Source organism: Toxorhynchites rutilus, chromosome 2 (genome assembly GCF_029784135.1).
Source record: "Toxorhynchites rutilus septentrionalis strain SRP chromosome 2, ASM2978413v1, whole genome shotgun sequence".
NCBI lineage: Eukaryota > Metazoa > Arthropoda > Insecta > Diptera > Culicidae > Toxorhynchites > Toxorhynchites rutilus.
The window spans coordinates 265,898,366-265,919,005 of record NC_073745.1 but is presented as its reverse complement, the minus strand read 5'-3'; the positions used below and the strand labels follow the sequence as shown (position 1 = coordinate 265,919,005).

The following is a 20,640-nucleotide window of genomic DNA, read 5'->3' as shown; positions in this document are numbered from 1 at the left end:
TTGGCTGGAACTGGAAATCAGCGTAGAACATTAAAAGTTCAAATGTTATGAATAATCATAATTTACTGTAAGTGAACGGGATATGTTGTATATAAATAGAAAGAAAATCTATTCTGTTACAACATGATAGTTTCAATGATCAACAACAGTGCGTTCTATATACTGTTTTTTAATTAATGTAAATAGTTTAATGAGAATATCCGGAACGAGATATAAAACCGAAACACCGTAATTTTCTACAGCCATCCAATAATTACAGTGTTATTTCGCTGACGAGTAAAATACCACGCTACTCCATTAATTCAAAACAGCAGCTCTTCAAGCCGTCCTTAAAATCATCTGCGTATAAAATACATTTCCATAAATAAATAGTAATAAAATTGCCATAACAACGATCGCAATAGGGGCTAATCCAATTTATTCCCTTCTCGCTACAATGAAGCTGACCGTAAATCACGTAAAGCATCTTCGAAAACCTCCGCGCCACAGATAATGTCTGCGAACCCGTTAATATGATTGACTCTGCAACAAATTTGCGCGCCTCTAGCGATGATTGCGGCGGCGGCTGCGGCGGGGTGGGCCGTAAGCAAATATAATACATGAAACGATTCTCACCAGGCAATCATCATCGTCATCCGCCATTCCGTCAGCCGTCAGATGACTGCTGCTCGATACGCCGATGAAACAGGGAAGCAGCCGCACAGCAGCCGAAAAACTGAACCACATTGATAGATATGTCTGACTGTCTAGAAGATTTTTCCGCCTTCCATTTCTGCTGCGAACTTAATTCAGGTCTGCGTAATTTCGCGTATACAGCATATTAATTTTTTCGCACATCTTCCGCTGTGTTTACGAAATCGCCCCAAGTTCAAAAACCCCATCTAATTTTATTTCATCTCCTCAATCTGTATGTCTGGGCAGAATATCGTGAAACAAATGGAGCATCGCGCCACATTAATCGACCGGTTCCTCCACGGGCCGAATTGGGGTGGTGATCTTTTTCGATGGGATCGGAACAAATTTCATTTTATTTTCCCATGGCTGATTTTATGGTCTTTTCTTCCTCTCTCCTTTCAGGTAAACCACCAGTGATCTATTCCATCACGTCGAACGTGACGCGACAGGAGGGGAAACGGGTGCGTCTGGTGTGCAAAGTTCGGGGGCAGCCGCCGCCCAAAGTGACGTGGTTCAAGGACAAACGTTCCATCAACCGGAACGTGACGAAATACGCACAAGTGCACCTAAAGTGAGTGTATAGTGGACCACAATTGTATTTTTAGGGATACGTTTGAGCATATAACATAAATTAACACCGTATACGCTTAATGTTGGTTGTCAATACAATCAACAATCACTATCACTATCACACCGAGGAAAACAGCTCAATTCGTTACTGTGCTCGAATGTATGTGGCGGTGCTGACATATTTTGAAACGAGTTTGAAATGTTCCACAAAGCACTGTAGAAAAATGCCAAAAAAGACATCTGATATGAAAATTATACATATCTATATTTCCAAAGTGTTAATATGGTTATGTTTTGGAGAAAACTGATATTCCCTCAACAAATGAAGCGTAATCGGCGTAATGCATGCATGGATGTGTAATAAAAACGACATCATAGAACAATTTGCTTTACAAACATATAATAATAACGACGGCGCCAGTGGTTGTATGGTTAGCGTAACAGCCTCACAATCCGATCGGCCTGGGTTCAATCCCAGCTGGCGTCGTTGGGATTTTCTGAGGCGAAAAATCTCTGGTTACGTCTTCCTTCGGAGCGGAAGTAAAAGAAGTTGGCCCGGCTCATGAGTTGTTGAGTCTGATAGGTAGGAACAGGTGGAGTCGCCTCCCTGATGTCGGTGATTGGCACTAAAGTGGCGGAAATAGGCCGACGAAAAATAAGCGAAGATAAAAAAAAAAAAAAAAAAAAAAATATAATTATTAGAAAATGATTTTTTTCATGTTTTTTCACAACTGCAATCTATGGAATTCTGTAAGGAGTCACACATGAATTCCACTTTTTTTTACTTATTAAGTTATATGTATCGTGGAAGAAACACTTACTTTTTGCCATTCTGAACCAAGACGCATTGATAGTCTCAGTGCATTAAGCTCCTCACTGAATTCCTCCCACTTTTCCTTAACCGGGATTCTATTTCAACTGCCTCCACAAATACCTCGAGCAATGTTCACATTCGCTTTCATTGGTTCAACGAGTCGTTCAAGCTGGTGGTGATTTGTCTGTCCACTCATTTTCAACCACTGAAATATGCGCTGGAAGTAAGTTCTGTTCTACATTGTAAATTATAACATGATCAATAGAAATAATGCTGGATTGAAGATTTATCTTGTATAGACTATTCTGGTAGCACCTTAGAACAAATACTGATCAGAACAAACGAACATGTGTTGAGAATTGCATATATTTAAGCGTTTCTGAAATGTTTCCCAAAGAAAAATATCAGGGACGCAAACCAAAACAAAATAATTCTCTGAAGATATACAACAAGTCGAAACTCGACTCGAAAAGTTCTGACACTTGCATCGATAGCTATCACTCGCTCGATGCTATCGAATTGCTCGATTACTATAATAGTAAAATAGAACTAACGAGCGAAATTCTTATCACCCCGATTTCTATAATAGGGCCCATTATCTGGAGTTTCGAGCAATCAGCTTGAGATTTTTCGTATCTTAATTTTTTGGAAATCAGCTTGACCAGAAGTTTCTAGCATACATCACGTTAACATATTCCATATTTTAAATGATGTGTTTGTCTGTTTTTGAAATGTTGTGTATATACAGTGGAACTCCGATTATCCGCGAACCGATGCGGGCTATTCTATAGGTCTATAGTAAAGCTATAGACCTTCTCGGAATTTTCCAGTAATGCGTCGTGCACAAATTACGTAACGCTAAAAATGCAATTTTTGGACCCCCTCCCACATGTAACAAAAGTAACGCAAGACAAAACCCCCTCCCCCTTATGTTACGTAACGCTAATCTTTACACAAAGTCAAAGTCGTTCGTTCAACATAAAAAAATAGATATCTGCCCAGGTCGGAATCAAATTTTAATGTTCCTTAGATGCAAGTAGCGACATCGGAAGAACTTTCGACATAGAATTATACATAGACGGAAAATTTATGCTGACATCAGTTGGGATTGGTGCTTTCAACCCATGTGGCATTAAGCTGAGAGGAACATGGACTGATATAAATTGATGTTGATTTACACAAATGTAATTACTCCTTGGTGCAAAGAGGCAGTTCCTATCGTTACATTTCACTATCTGCAAAATCCTCTGGGATGTCCTTACTTGACGAACAGCTCGGCTTAATATCGTACTAATTCCGCTTCATCGATTTTGGAGTTTTATTCTGTTTTGAGAGAATATCGTTAGATTATTCCACACATCAGCTAACGATACCCCTGCATAAAGGGTGTGTCACATCAAATTGCATCACGGAAAAAACGCTGTAGCTATTTAATTTTTAGGAATTATATCTTCAGCTTTCGCTTATAATCAGATAAGAGTGTATAGATCACGTTGGCCATGCTTCACTGTCAATTTTTCGTAAATTTGGAAAAATGTCGTCGAACGAAAAAGAGCGTCGTGAATTAATCCTGTGCACTCATTTCGAGAATCCGGAGTTGTCACATCGGGACATCGGTAAGATGCTGGGAATCGTCCAATCCACGGTCAGCAGAGTACTAAAACGATACTTCGAGAACCTAACCATCGACCGGAAGGTGAAGAACGGTAAAAATGGATGCTCCGTCAGTGAAAAAGATCACAAGCGCGTAGTTAAGCAGTTTAGACGTGTTCCGAGAAGTTCGGTCCGGGATGTCGCTAATAAGCTGAATTTGTCAAGTTCATTCGTCCAGCGGACCAAGCAGCGGGAGGGCCTGCGTACATACAAGGTTCAGAAGGCTCCTAACCGCGACGAAAGGCAAAACATGGTGGGGAAGACGCGAGCCCGGAAGCTGTACACCGAATTGCTGACGAAGCCGCATTGCCTGGTAATGGACGACGAAACCTACGTCAAAGCGGACTTTCGTCAGCTGCCGGGCCTGTTGTTCTTCTCCGCAGAGAACAAATTCAGCGTTCCGGAGGAGATTCGCAAGCAGAAACTATCCAAGTTTGCCAAAAAGTACATGGTGTGGCAAGCGATCTGCTCTTGCGGAAAGCGGAGCGCCCCCTTCGTGATGACCGGCACGGTAAACGGGCAGGTTTACCTTAAGGAGCACGAGGGCCCGACCATCTTCTGGCCGGATCTCGCTTCGTGCCACTATTCAAAGGACGTTTTGGAGTGGTACGAAGCCAACGGGGTCACCTTCATGCCAAAGGAAATGAACCCGCCCAACGCGCCGGAGCTTCGCCCAATAGAGAAATATTGGGCGATTATGAAGCAGGCCCTCCGGAAGAACCCAAAAGTTGTCAAATCGGAGGCGGACTTCAAGAGAAAATGGATTTCTGTTTAAAAAAAATTACAACCTGACGTTGTACAGAACCTTATAAACGGGGTAAGGAGGAAGGTGCGAGCATACGGGCTTGGGCTCGAAGTATGAATAAAAAGAAAATGCCATAAGTTGTTTAATAGTTTTTATTTTACTGTCTAAAATTTTCAAAAGGATCGATCTACTGGGCGAATTTCTACAGTGTTTTTTCCGTGATGCAATTTGATGTGACACACCCTTTACTTAAAATGTTTCCTTTCCAGGTGAGATCCCTCATGATCATCATTGATTGGCATAGAAATTATTGATAAGACGATTTTGATGGTATCCACGTAATGCATTATTTAGGTGCAATGGAAATTTATTCAATTACCAGGGGATGCTTGTTCGCATTATAATTAGGGATTGCATCACCGTGCCAAAATTTCAATAACCGGTTATTCGGTAATGAAAATTTCATTACCGGTAAAACTGGTAAACAACCGGTGAAAAAAATACTTTAAAATACCCAATTTTCTTGAAGAAACGGCTTTTATTTAGAATGATTAGTTTACAAAAAAAAACAAACATCAATATCATCATCGTCAAATTTGATCAAGAAATGCATGCTTGATCAATGCAGTCCGTGACGTTTAATAGAGGTGGTCAAAGTCATAATTAATTGCGACGATCACGAGCAGAATGATTATTCATATGCGGGAACAAATCTGCATATACGAAAACTGCAATCCTTTCAATCAGGTCTTCAAGCATCTGCTTCTAAATCTCCGATGGTTGCTCCGATAGCTGTTCTAGCATAACTTGCAATCTGACGTCAGCTTCATAAAGGGTGCACTTCTTCCGCAATAGAAGTTCAACAGCGACCAGAACTGGTTCGATGGCATCAACCAGTTCCTTTATCGCTGACAGTTCTTCATCGCTGAAGCTTATCCTGTGTTTCGTTTTCAGATCGAGCAACTATTTTTTGAACTGAAGTTCGGAGGTCGTAGGTCGGAAGTCTTTGATCTTATTTGATTCTCGAGTAATATTTCAAAGCGGCATGAAGGCAAATATTATTTATGACGTAAAAAAAATACCGAAATTACCGGTTATTGATTGTAAAATTACCGGTAATTCGGTAATGGAAAATGACCCGGAATTACCAGTAAAACCGGTTAACAATCCTTGATTATAATATATTTCGGGTACCCACTAAAATGTAATGGTATTACTAAATTAAAAGGTAGAATAATAAGGCTAAACTGGAGAACTATCAACGGTTGAGAAAGGTACATAAAGACATTATATAGCTAATGCTTAGGATATGGACATGACAGGATTTTTTCTTTCTAAACAAATTAATCGGACATGTTTTTATTTAAATTTCTATTTTTTTTTTCAAACTTTAGTCGTCCAACCATTTGATGGTTCAGCAAATGGTCCTAAAAGTTATTGTTTTGTTCTCGCTCAGTTCAGTAGCTTTTTTTTCTACATCTTCAACATCTACGTAGATATCCTAAGAATGCCTTTCTAAATCTCCAAAGTCTGGTCCTGGAACATCAGATAGATGACATAGATTACTCAAGAGTGTAATATAAAGTGTTCTGGTGTCCGAATTAACCGGACTGCATTCAGGTGTTTCAGTTTGTTTTGTTCAATTCAACAATCAATAGCAAAACGTAGTTCAGAAAACAGTAACATAGGATTTCGGTCGTAGTTGAATCTCATGAGGTTATGTTTAATGACGGATTCCAGTGAGAGCGGGTGAATTCAGCATTTTCAATGGTTCGAGCTTCAATATAATCCCTTCTTTTCGCTTGGAGCTGTGCATATTGAATTCATTTGAAAAATAAACCTTCAAAGGTGTGAAGTGAATAGTGAATAGAACCTATCGGTTTTCATAAACATACAGTGATCGGCATAAATTAATACCAACTCTATAGACCGCACCAAAAAGTATGCACACTTGGAAATAACTGAAAAATGGTTATATCGGTTACTGCAGCAGCTGATTACTCTGAAGCTTAAACGTGTAAAACAATATGGAAATCTTGAGGGACATTTACAAACCCTAAAAATGTTCAATTGAACACTTTAGTAAGCGTGAGTGAAGACTGGATAAATCACTTTAGGTTTCCTTTCAAATTGGCCTACAATTTTTCAGTCAGAAATACATGCTTTTCTAACATGTACAAATATTTGAGAGGCGAAAAATAATTCTGCTCACTAACGTTGAAAATACAATACGGTCAGGTGTTACAATCACGAAGCAGTTGAATATCATCAAAACTTCCATCTGTGATGTGTCCTAAAGGGTGTGTCACATCAAATTGCATCACGGAAAAAACGCTGTAGAAATTCGCCCAGTAGACCGATCCTTTTGAAAATTTTAGACAGTAAAATAAAAATTATTAAACAACTTTTGGCATTTTCTTTTTATTCATACTTCGAGCCCAAGCCCGTATGCTCGCACCTTCCTCTTTACCCCGTCCAAAAGGTTCTGTACAACGTCAGGTTGTAGTTTTTTTTTTAACAGAAATCCATTTTCTCTTGAAGTCCGCCTCAGATTTGACAACTTTTGGGTTCTTCCGGAGGGCCTGCTTCATAATCGCCCAATATTTCTCTATTGGGCGAAGCTCCGGCGAGTTGGGCGGGTTCATTTCCTTTGGCACGAAGGTGACCCCGTTGGCTACGTACCACTCCAACACGTCCTTTGAATAGTGGCACGAAGCGAGATCCGGCCAGAAGATGGTCGGGCCCTCGTGCTGCTTCAATAGTGGTAGTAAGCGCTTCTGTAGGCACTCCTTAAGATAAACCTGCCCGTTTACCGTGCCGGTCATCACGAAGAGGGCGCTCCGCTTTCCGCAAAAGCAGATCGCTTGCCACACCATGTACTTTTTGGCAAACTTGGATAGTTTCTGCTTGCGAATCTCCTCCGGAACGCTGAATTTGTTCTCTGCGGAGAAGAACAACAGGCCCGGCAGCTGACGAAAGTCCGCTTTGACGTAGGTTTCGTCGTCCATTACCAGGCAATGCGGCTTCGTCAGCAATTCGGTGTACAGCTTCCGGGCTCGCGTCTTCCCCACCATGTTTTGCCTTTCGTCGCGGTTAGGAGCCTTCTGAACCTTGTATGTACGCAGGCCCTCCCGCTGCTTAGTCCGCTGGACGAATGAACTTGACAAATTCAGCTTATTAGCGACATCCCGGACCGAACTTCTCGGATCACGTCTAAACTGCTTAAATACGCGCTTGTGATCTTTTTCACTGACGGAGCATCCATTTTTGCCGTTCTTCACCTTCTGGTCGATGGTTAGGTTCTCGAAGTATCGTTTTAGTACTCTGCTGACAGTGGATTGGACGATTCCCAGCATCTTACGGATGTCCCGATGTGACAACTCCGGATTCTCGAAATGAGTGCGCAGGATTAATTCACGACGCTCTTTTTCGTTCGACGACATTTTTCCAAATTTACGAAAAATTGACAGTGAAGCATGGCCAACGTGATCTATACACTCTTATCTGATTATAAGCGAAAGCTGAAGATATAATTCCTAAAAATTAAATTTCTACAGCGTTTTTTCCGTGATGCAATTTGATGTGACACACCCTTTAGTCCTAGAGTCCTAGTGGAACCTACGATCGTCAGTTGCATTGGATTATGTTGAAAAGTTTTAAGCGGTCCTTACACGTTCATTCGTATTGATATTAGTTCATTAAAAAGGACCGTGTAGTTCCACACAGCTGGAATGACTGGCAAGTATGTCGAAAATCCAGATTCTCTGAACTCGGCTCATCATTACTGAAATAGGGCAGGAACATGGTCATTTCATTTATAACGGTTGATAAAGGAAGGTGTGCTGAGTTCATTTTAGGACAACAAAGTATGGCGTCGACATCAAGAAAAGTTTTGAAAGAATGAAACAAGCATGAACCATTGGAATTACTATACAAAAAGGCAGTTTTCAATCGTAAAAAATTCAATGAAAATCATTGCTAATGGTTTTTTTGAATTCTCAAAACGTTTTTTATCCATTTTTGAAAGACATCATAAAGATAAATAAAATTTTTGAAATTATAACTGAAAACCATCGGAAATCATTTTCGTGCAAGATTCCTTCATCATTAATAATTTTCATTTCGAAAACATGTTAATTTTTTCCATGGATATGAATGCTAGAGTTGGTTCACTCCCTTGTAGGAGTTAAAATCGGCATTGTTAAAGTGGTTGCAGTGGATTTTCTAGAACACTACAAAAACCTGTTTGGGTAATTTTTTTAAATTGATGTGAGAAATTGAAATAATTTCTTGTCAAAATAAGAATTAAACCGTGATTAAAAATTTATTCAAGTTGAAGATGAATGAATATAATATACACTCTGTCCAACTTCTATAAGACCTGGTGATGATCTTGCTGTTTTGTGCCATTATAAACAAACAATGCTTCAACTTATATTGTATTGTGTTGGTATTGGTGACTACCATGCATTGTATGATTTTCATATGTTTGTGTGCAAGCGCAGAGCGAAAAACCAAAGGTTTTGCATTTTCCAAGTGTCAAGTTTCTATAAGACCAGTTACATTTTTTTTTTTGTTTAAGTTGTTTTCATCAATAAATCAGGAAAATGCCGAAGGGAAAAGTATTCACGGAGAGAAAAGAAAGACAAATCGATGCATTTTACCAAGAAAATATTGGTATCAGAAATTTCCCGTCGGATTGGACGATCCCCTCAAGTAGTGTTCAATTATTTGACGAATCCTCAAGGAAACGGTAAGAAAGAGAGTGCTCCACGTAAATCGAAGCTCTCTGACCGGGATAAGCGGGAAATAGCTGGAACAGATTCGAATACCTCAAAATCGCTTATGCAAATAAAGCAATATTTCAATTTAAATGTTACTCGTGTGACAATTCGTCAAGTTTTAATAAAAAATCTTCACATAAAGAGGGTTTAAAAGTTTCAAGCGCCTCATCTTACACCATCTCACATCGGAAGATGTCTGAGTTTTGCCAAAGCTCACATGAACCCACAGTGGGACATGGTGTGTTGTGACAAAGAATATTTCCAAAAGAATACATTTTCTATATACCATAACGAAAAGTTCTTCAATGTATAGGTTATCTTCACTGAAGAAAAAAAGTTCAGTTAGGATGGTCTTGATGGTTTCAACGGGTACTGGCGTGATTTTCGGAAGAAGAAACAGTATTTTTCAATCAGGAATTTTGGTGGAGGCTCGTGCATGGTTTGGGCGGGATTCTGTGCAACCGGAAAGCTCAAGACAGCTTTCACATACAGACAGGATTACATACATGTTCCGGAATCCTCTCTCCTACCGTTTATGCGTGGATATCGTCACAAAAAAATCACATTCCAGCAATACAATGCTACTATTCATATCAGCAAGGAAACTAAGCAATGGATTAAGGACCAAAAAATTATTTTTTTAGGCTCGTTGGCTCACTCTCCAGATTTGAATCCTGTTGAAAATCTTAGGGGGATCCTTGTACGCAGAATCTACAATGAGGGAAAACGGTACACCTCGATTGAAGAGCTCAAGGTCGCAATTTCGGAAACATGGAAAAATATCGAGAAATTCGTTCAACAGCATCTGGTAAATAGTATTCCAACACGAATTTTTCCAGGTTATTATCCAAAATGGCAAGGTTGCCAATTATTGACATGTAAATCAGCCGATCGTTTTGAATTTTTCATTGATAATCCTTATTAATTTGAAATGGTATTATAGATACTGGACAGCTGAAATTATCATATTTAAGTACAATAGATAAACTAACAACTCTTTTGAACGAAATTGACGTTAAAAATATTCTATTCTAAGCATTCAACAGTGTATGAATGTATCTTGTTGAAATTCTGAAACTGTTTGGGTTGCAACGAAATAGAATCAGGGTGGTCTTATAGAAGTTAGACAGAGTGTATATGCAAATTCTAAGCCAAAGATGTATTTTTCTTCAATCAAAAATATTCCTGTAACAAAAAGTGCTACTAAAACGTTCTAGGATTCAAACGAATGCTAATTCATCAGGTCAATTGTTTCGTATTGACCGGAAAGTTCTTGACGATTTCTAGGAATAAATTGAGATGTAAGGGAAGACGGAGGAAGACGGCCGCCCAGGGTAAGATGATTATTCTCAAGATTATTGAAATAATCAACTATTGAACAGTTATAATGCATTATTTGAGTGTAATACATTACCCTCAATTATGTATACCCATTTGGGCGAGTGTATAGGTGAAACGTTATGATAAAACAACAAAAATAAAATTAGTGATGAATATGTGCATTAGGGTCCCAATGAATGTATGGGAAAAATTGACCCTAAAATTTCAAAAAGCTACCTCATAAAAATGTTCACCACCTCGAAAAACACCTTATGAAATATCAGCTCAATCGGACTTAAAGGGGAGTGACGCAAAGCGGTCAATGTTTGAGTTTTTTGAAAACCGAAAAATCACCCAAGAGGAGAGTAAAAGAAATCCGGGTTTTCAAAAAAAATGTTTGATGCCAAATGCCTTGAAATTGCATAAAACGTCGTGATCTACTTTGGGACTTTGGTCGTTTTTTCGGTATGCAAGTCAAAACCTATGGTTTAGGGTGCCAATAGAAATAGTTATTTCGATTTTTCATTCGGAACTTGCTGTGAAATGTTGGTTTACACAATAATATACCCAATGCAAAATATTAGCTCAATCGGACTTCATTTTTTAGTGTCGCAGACGTTAAAATTCGAGGTTTCATGAAAAGCGAAAAATCACTGGAATTCGAGAAGACTGCAGATCTCGATGTTTCATGCAATTTTAAGACATTTGGCATCAAACTTTTTTTTATAACCCCGATTTCCGATTTCCCCCCTTGGGTGATTTTTCGATTTTCAAAAATAAACTCAAACTTTGACCGCTTCGCGCCACTCTTTGCGCCTCCCTTAAGTCCGATTGAGCTGATATTTTGCATAAGGTGTTTTTTCGAGGTGAACATGAACATTTTTTTCAAATTTCATTATTTTCATACCGTTTTTGATTTATCATATAACATTACGAAATGAAAAGTAAGCCTTCCGAAAATAAACGTGATTGTGGAAAACATCCTAAAGACTGAACCGATTCATGTCGAATTTATATGGATACAATCTGCAGGCATCTCTCTATCGCTATCTTTGTTTTATTTTTACGAAACGTCCGAAATTCGTGTCTCTACACTAGAATACTCCCTTAAGGGATTGTGCCTTCAACGTTTTTTTTTTATTATAGGCACCATCACTTCTTCTTATTAATCTTCTTATGAAAAACTGAAACTTTTTTACAATAAATGTCATGAATTTAGAAAGATAAGTGTTTCGCTTAATAAAAATATATCTAAAAAACGAAAAGTCACCGAAAAATCCTTGTCTCTTTGGTCCCGACACCTCCAAATCGCCCGGCCGATACCCCGATCCTCTCCGATTTTTGAGAAACTTGGTACATTTGATTGCAGTTACATTCTATTAGATTGATGAAAAAGAAATACTTTATTTTTAATGTCGATAAAATCACAGAAATAATCGAATAAAATTCCGTCACGCAAACTTGCCTTTGGCGACGATCAGGGCCAAAGCAAAATGGTTGACTTAGGTATGTATTACGGTCGTGGTCGGGAACTGTAAAACTAGATATTGAATCTGTCTTGCAGGCAGTTTCTTTCCAAATTCCGTAGGATAGACGTCCAAAATTTTAATAATATTTGTAGAAAAATCATGAATATTGGAATTTTATTTATTTATTTATTTATTTTATTTATACTTCAGTAACATAAGTCTCACTGTCTTTTTTGGTTACAAACCAAAAAAATAAGTATACATGAAGTACGCCACGAATTATTGAGACAAAAAAAATAACAAACTAATTGGGCTATTATTCATGCCGGTCACTATACTCAGCAATTCCAAATTAAATCGTCCTAAAATGCAGATTTTAAAAACTTGTATTTTTGATTCCAATTGTAGATTCCAATTCCAGTGTGTATTCCGTTTGGGTCGGAGGAAATATAAGTTTTTCACAGCAATTGAGAATTTTTTGACTCAAGCGTAACTTTTGAAAAGGGCGTATCGATTTTAGTAAGAGAAATCTTTGATAATTTATTTCCCAAAAATATGAGTCGTACCGAAATAGAAAGAGTTATAGAGTATTGATGGTATAATATAAAAAAATGTACACTGAGAAAAAAATAGTACTCTTTTTACAATTTACAAAATAAAAATTCAATTTGCAATATCCGAAATACATATTTTACATTTTTCTTTTAATTTTTTCATACAAAATAGAACTCATGCAGAAAATTTAAAAAATGGGCCCAAGATGGTAAAACTTTTTTTGACAAACTTTGTGGAGCATCGAATTTTTAGGAATTTTCGAAACTTCGAATTTTTGTATGTTAACAATCATTTTTAGCCACAAATTATGAATCCTGATGTGAATTAAAACAAAAAGGGTATTATCAATCTCCTTCTAAATGTAGCCATTCTCGAAATATTTAAAAAAAGATTTCTAATTTATTGTCTTTTTTATAGTGAATAATCCCTTTTAATATGTTTGTCGTGTTATACCGTCATGTTCATGAAATTTTATGAATTTGCTTATATTTTCCAACAACTTTTCCAAATACATCATCATAGTTCATCTTTTGACTCAAGCGTAGCTTTTGAAAAGGGCGTATCGGTTTGAGTAAGAGAAATTTTGATAATTTATATCTTAAAAAATATAAGTCGTACCGAAATAGTGTGTTAGAAAATGTTATAGAGTATTGTTGGCTTAATTTGAGAAAAATATAAACTGAGAAGAAAAATCGGTACTCTTTTTTTTATTTACAAAATTAAATTTTAATTTGCGAAATCAAAAAATATGTATTTTTTTATATTTTTTCCAATTTTTTTCATATACAATAGAAGTCATGTAGAAAATTTAAAAAATGGGCCCAAGATGGTAAAACTATTTTTAACGAACTTTGTGGAGCATCGAATTTTTTAGAATTTTCGAAACTTCGAGTTTTTGTATGTTAGCAGTCATTTTTAATCACAAATTATGAATCATGATGTTATTTAAAACAAAAAAGGTTATTAGTAGTCTCCTTCTAAATGTAGCCATTCTCGAGATATTTAAAAATATATTTGTAATTTATCGTCTTTTTAATAGTAAATAGGCCCTTTAAATTTGTTTGTCGTGTTATACCATCATGTTCATGGGATTTTATGAATTCGCTTATAAACTTCCAACAACTTTTCCAAATACATCGTTATGGTTAGACATATGTTTAGGAGTTACATTACGAAACATTCGAAGACATGTGGGTTAATACAAAACGTAGCGAAACTAAAAAATCTTTTTTATCTTAATACAAACTTCAATCAATCAAAAATATTGTTAAAAATTATGAGATAATTCATAAAATTTTATGAACATGACGGTATAACACGACAAACATTTTTTTTTTTTTTATAAATTCGTTTATTTTTACAGGCTCAGTTGCATAAGTTTAAAGGAGCCGAAATCTTAAATATATTTTTAAAACTATATATATGAACAATTTTCTTAAATCTATGGTTAGTAATGTGGGAAACCGATTACTCGCGGTGAACTCGAGATTAGAAGGGTGACATATTTTTCTCAGGAAAAGGATGGGGTATAAGGAAATTATTACAATGTTGATAATCACACACACTCAATTCTTAAATCTATTCGTACATCTATTGTGAATTTACATTTCATTCTCCTGTTTATAGCAAGCGGACCAATTACTCATAAAGGAAGAAATGGAGGGTATAAGGATATAAGGATAATCACACACGAACATCGATAGATTTAAGGAAAACATATATTTGGGACATGTAATCAAGGTCTAACCGAGCCAACACATCTCTCACCGGCACATTGGGCTGCCTTCCTCTAGCCCGAAGGGAGTTCTCTAAATTCGATCTGGCAACAAGATACACCTCACACGACCAAACAACGTGTTCGATGTCGTGGTAACCTCGGCCACAAACGCAGATATTGCTGCCGGCCAGATTGAAACGAAAGAGTAGCGCGTCTAACGAACAGTGATTGGACATGAGTCGGGAGAAGGTGCGAATAAAGTCCCGACTCAAGTCCAGACTTTTGAAACATGGTTTGAGGCTAACCTTAGGGATAATCGAGTGGAGCCACCGGCCCAATTCACCTTCGTTCCATTTGCGTTGCCAGTTAGCGATGGCCTTGCCAGGCTTTGACGATTCAGCCTTTCTCACCAATTCCGAGTTCACACTGCGTTCCACGATATCTCGAACAATTCGAAAACGCGCGAAAAAAGCACACCCAGGCGACAAAAAAAAAATAACAGCCAACGGTAACCGAAAACAATGCTTCAACGGAGACGCTCACAGCACACGACCGGTTACTCGAAGCTTATGCCGAAGAATGACAAACATATTAACAGAGTTTATTTACTATAAAAAAGATTATAAATTAGAAATATTTTTTTTAAATATCTCGAGAATGGTTGCATTTAGAAGGAGATTGATAATAACCTTTTTTGTTTTAAATCACATCAGAATTAATAATTTTTGGCTAAGAATGATTGCTTCTTCTTCTTCTTCTTTAATGGCGTTAACGTTCCCTGTGGAACTTTTTCCGTCTCAACATATGCATCAACTAGCGTAATTTATTAATACTTAGTTGAGATTTCTTAAGCCAGATAACACGCCTTAAATGTATTCTGATGGGCAAGCTCTAGAATACGCGTGACCACAGTGCAAGTCGAAGGAAATTTCTCTGACGTAAAATCCCCCGGCCAGAACGGGAATCGAACCCGAACACCCGGCATGATAATGTGAGACGCTAACCACGGGTGCACTAAGAATGATTGCTAACACACAAAAAAATCGAAGTTTCGAAAATTCCTAAAAATTCGACGTTCCACAAATTTCGTCAAAAATAGTTTTACCATCTTGGGCCCATTTTTTAAATTTTCTGCATGACTTCTATTTTATATAAAAAAAATTGAAAAAAATATAAAAAATACATTTTTTTTCATATTGCAAATTAAAATTTTATTTTGTAAATAAAAAAAAAGAGTACTAATTTTTCTTCTCAGTGTATGTTTTTTTCAAATTAAGCCAACAATACTCTATAACTCTTTCTAACACACTATTTCGGTACGACTCATATTTTTTGAGATATAAATTATCAAAATTTCTCTTACTCAAATCGATACGCCCTTTTCAAAAGTTACGCTTGAGTCAAAAAATGAACCATGATGATGTATTTGGAAAAGTTGTTGGAAATTATAAGCAAATTCATAAAATTTCATGAACATGACGGTATTACACGACAAACATATTAAATGGGATTTTTTTTATCCCATTTATTTATTTATTAGGCTCCTTAGCATTTTAGCTGTAACAGAGCCGAGTTTTAATCGTATACCTGTACATATGTTTATGTTTCTATAAATTGTAAATTACACAGTAGCCATTTTTAGGCGTTAGGTTTTTCTGTTCCATTACATTGTGATAAATTACACAGTAGTAGCCATTTAGGCGTAAGGGTATTCTTTCTGTTCTTCCATTGTTCAGCAAACCGGACAGCGGAGACAGTTGATATTGATTATTGTTGGGTTATTAACAGCAGCCCGATGTTTCTTGCAGAGCAGAGCAGTTGTATGGATGAATCGATCTAATTTCGACCGTGGATCGATCTCCATCGCTGATGATGGTTGCTTGGACGTAGTTATTCTATAACAACACAAAGATGGTCAATTGAAGGTCCTGTGTTTGAACTCACGATCGATCGCTTAGTAAGCGAACGCGTAACCAAGTGGCTACGAAGACCCCCATATTAAAAGGGATCATTTACTATAAAAAAGACAATAAATTAGAATTTTTTTTTTAAATATTTCGAGAATGGCTACATTTAGAAGGAGATTGATAATAACCTTTTTTGTTTTAAATCACATCAGGATTCATAATTTGTGCACTAAAAATGATTGTTAACATACAAAAATTCGATTAAATACATATTAGATATAAGATAGGCTTAAGAATTGAGTATGATGAATGTGAGTGCGAATGTGAGTGTGAACATTGTCAACATATCCTTATATCCCTTCCTTTTCCTGAAAAAATGTCACCCTTCTAAACTCGAGCAAACCGCGAGTAATCGGTTCTCTACTCCATTAACACTAGAATTAATGAAAAATGTTATATATACTTGTAACAATACAGATAGGAGTTTGGCTCCATTAAACTTATGTAACTGAGCCTGTAAAAATAAACGATTTAAAAAAAATACAAAAAATCGAAGTTTAGAAAATTCCTAAAAATTCGATGTTCCACAAAGTTCGTCAAAAATAGTTTTACCATTTTGGGCCTATTTTTTAAATTATCTGCATGACTTCTATTTTGTATAAAAAAAATTAAAAAATATGTATTTTGGATATTGCAAATTAAATTTTTATTTTGTAAATAAAAAAAAGAGAACTAATTTTTTTTCTCAGTGTACATTTTTTTCATATTCAACCATCAATACTCTATAACTCTTTCTAAGACACTATTTCGGTACGACTCATAGTTTTTGAGATATAAATTATCAAAGATTTCTCTTACTCAAATCGATAGGCCCTTTTCAAAAGTTACGCTTGAGTCAAAAAAAATCCCAATTGCTGTGGGAAACTCATATTTCCTCCAACCCAAACGGAATACACTCTTTCATTCGAATCAAAAATACTCATGTTTTGTCATTTGGAATTACTCTACTGGAATACCAAAAGTAATGCTGCACCCGATTTTGTAAACGATGGGGTTCTTGTTTGCGGAAAAGTTGTACGTCATCTAACAACCTAACAGCAGTTATTTAAAGGAAAAAATGTCCCTGGAATAGTGAAATAATTATAATCACGCCTTCTTAATGCAATGCCCCCAATACTATTCTAAGCAATTTCAAGTATAGCGAGAGTATCAAAATGTACAAAATGTGAGGATATAATTAATACGATAAATATATTATCGAAGCTTTTATGGGAACGTTGTAATTAATTTACACCCTGCCTCTTCAAAACACACTTGAGGATATGTATTTTGTATCGTGAATAACTTAACACCCAATCCATTCCGAGCACATTTTAACAAACTCTCAACTCAATCATACTTCCATAACTCATCAGTTTTTCCGTACCACTCGCATACACTTTATCTCTAAATTCTGTTCTTTTCTCTTCCACTAGAAAACGATCCGAGCTCATCATTCATTCGGTGATTCCCAGCGATGCTGGAGAATACGAGTGCCGAGCTAAAAATAAATACGCCAAGATTTCCAACTCGACGCATGTTCGAATAGCGGCCAAACATACGAACAGCAAGCAGCCAAGTAACTATAAATCGCATTTTCTTTCATTTTCTCCGACGATCGCCTCGCCTAGTGGCTGTGGATTTCACGGCGTTGCACTTTTACCTTGTGATGCTGCTCATGCTACTCGTTCTCCTTCGAGAACGACAAAAATAGAAAATAAAAACTAAATTGAGCAGCGCACACCTCAAATGTCGCGCAGGTAGAAAGTGCAACACGTCGAAATCCAAGCCGGATGTTTCCCGCACGTTGCGGCGCTGTTCTCCCCACTTACTCGATTCTAATTTGGAAACACTCAAAACCGACCCCCAAACCTCTCGGTGGCGAAACCAAAAGTGCGACTTCGGAGAGAGCAAAAAAAATATTATTAATCCCGATGAAATATGACTCGATTCAGCGCGGGACGAGCGATTTCACTTCGAAGATTTTTTCACACCACGGCACGAGCCGTGGCAGTTTATATTCTCACACGGTCAATTTCACTTTCATTAATTTTTGGACTATTTCCAGAATCGACACATTCGACGGAACCTCCGTACAATCCACGACCCTGCCGAGGACCGGGGGCAGAGCATTTCTGCCTGAATGGTGGCACCTGTATTCACTTCGAGGATCTCCAAGAGTGGGCATGCACGTAAATATATAAATAACCTAGCGAAATAGAATTGATGGTAATGTTTTACGGGACATAATCGAGTATATTGATTTCGCGTGTAGGGTTTGTTGAAATGATTGTTTCGAGTCAATTTTATAGAAAATAATTTATTCTCAAACTTGTTCTTTAGTTGTTTATGAGACGCCAGACCAAAGATACCCTGTCTTCTTACAAGACTTTTGTAAAAGTGAGACATTTTTACATAACACATCAACAACTTAGAGAGATATATCTTTTTATTATTGAATTTCAATAAATTATTTTTTGAAAAAAAAACTGAATAACAACATTTTGATATTTTTTGCTGGAAAAAGCTCAACTTCCCAAACGTCAAATAAAAACCTAGGTCTCTTCGGTCTCAACACATTAAAAACAGTTAAATTAAACCAAATTTTTCAAATATTTTGCCTAAAAGAAACAGTTCTGTACCTACTTGATTCTATATTTTTCCAAGAAATTTCCTAAATACCTTTCAACTGTTGGTGGAAATCGTTTTCATGCAGTTCTAAATCTCCGGAAAACATAGCTCAATTTAATTCTGAGAAATGCTGTTGTAATTATTCGATGCCACCAGCTGGTTCGACAAAATAGGGTAGATAACATTCTATTTTTATTCCTTTCATTCAAATTTGCAGTCCCCGACCTTTTGACCTTCCGGAGTATCACTCCTTTCGGAATTCATCTATTCACCTAAAATAAATATAATATTTAGCACATATTTTGACATCCTCATTCATAGCATTGAATGGGCTTAAAAGTAACGAAAAATGTGCTATACAATCACATTGATTATTCAGTCTGAATGAAAGAGAGGTCTGCGACATACATACAAACATTTTAACGCTTTTAAAAAAGGTGCTTCTATTTGCTCATGTGACAAGAGAAGTATCTGCCAAAGATGATATCTTTCTGCCAACTTTATTTTGGGTGTAGCAAACCTCACCCCGTCGCATCACTTCAACCTCGTTGAGCATCGGGAAGCTGCTTCGCCGAATTCTAATAACGCTCAATCTCCTTTTTTATACAATCATGTAACCTTAAAAACCAAATGATACCTCGTAGAAATTTGCGTCAAGTTCGAGCGTCACTTGTTGTAGTAGCCGAAACCACGGTGATAGACTGGTAGTTCGGAGCGATTAAAAGAGGTCTATTTTGCTTGGTGGTTGACTAACGAATTAAACTTTAATGAATACATAAAACTCATAGCCTTCTAAGAAGCAAGGCCTGCTACATCTCCTCCTCTTAAAAGTGAGTAAGACATCTTGGAAGTTTTAATTCACGAGAAGAAGGTCACAGAGTTATTTCATCTTGATCGGATGGCTCAAGCGTTGGTGTAGCATCGTTCTCAACTTCTTGCATCGGAATAGGAACAGGGCAATCGAATGCAGAGGGTGCTGGGTTGACGGATGTAGAAGGTACTGCTGGATTAACTCGTGCAGGTGTTATTGGAGGTTGAAACTCATCGAGTCGAGTATTTCCCATGGCAGTTGTTGCGTCTCTCCCTCAAAAGTGTCACAATCGTAGCAAGGGCGCAGAGCAACGATTTAATTTACGGAACCTTTCCGTTCGATGACTCGGCCAGGAACCCAGAACTTGACATTTTTGCTATGCTGCTCAACAAAGACCAGGTCATCACATTCGAAATTGCGTTTGACAGCTCCATGTCGACGATTGAACTGCTCATCTTGTTTGTGGTTCCTTGCAGCTTGAGTAACGGAATCAGGTTTCCTTAGCAGGTCCAACGTGTTGCGTACTGGTCTCCCTAGGAACGCTTCAGCTGGAGACGTCGATTCCGGAGTATTTGGGTTTGCAGTAGAGCGGTACACCGAAAGAAATGTGTGCAGATGCTCCAGTGTAGGTGAACTTTCTCCATAACTCAGCTTCTTGAGGCCACGCTTGAGGGAATCGACAAATCGTTCTGTTTCGCCGTTGGACTGCGGATGGTATGGAGCATCACGGGGATGGGTGATACCATTTGCATTGCAATATTGCTGGAACCGCTCGCTGGTGCATTGCGTTCCGTTGTCTGAAACCAATGATTCCGGGTTGCCAAAACGGGAAAACGTCTCACGAAGTATATCCATAGTTGCAGTGGTGTTAATGGATCGACTGTGGAACATTTCGGGCCGCTTGGAATAGGCATCCACGATGACGAAATAGTTGTGCCAGGGCCAGCGAA

At 37.5% G+C, this 20,640-nt stretch overlaps 1 protein-coding gene across 18 annotated transcripts in view; it reads left to right on the top strand.

The window, feature by feature from the left end:
• LOC129765136 (protein vein) overlaps positions 1 to 20,640 on the top strand; it is a 150,966-nt gene that overhangs the window by 102,198 nt on the left and 28,128 nt on the right. For 16 of the 18 annotated variants that reach the window (XR_008741389.1, XR_008741376.1, XR_008741388.1 and 13 more), the window contains 3 exons: positions 1,078 to 1,246; positions 17,685 to 17,827; positions 18,317 to 18,436. Coding sequence is in view for 3 of the 18 variants with exons in the window: in XM_055765020.1 (XP_055620995.1) it covers positions 1,078 to 1,246; positions 17,685 to 17,827; positions 18,317 to 18,436 (432 nt within the window). In the remaining 15 variants the exon portion in view is untranslated. Of the gene's footprint in view, positions 1 to 1,077; positions 1,247 to 17,684; positions 17,828 to 18,316; positions 18,441 to 20,640 lie in introns of all 18 variants that reach the window. The other 2 variants (XM_055765018.1, XM_055765019.1) reach the window with 1 other exon arrangement.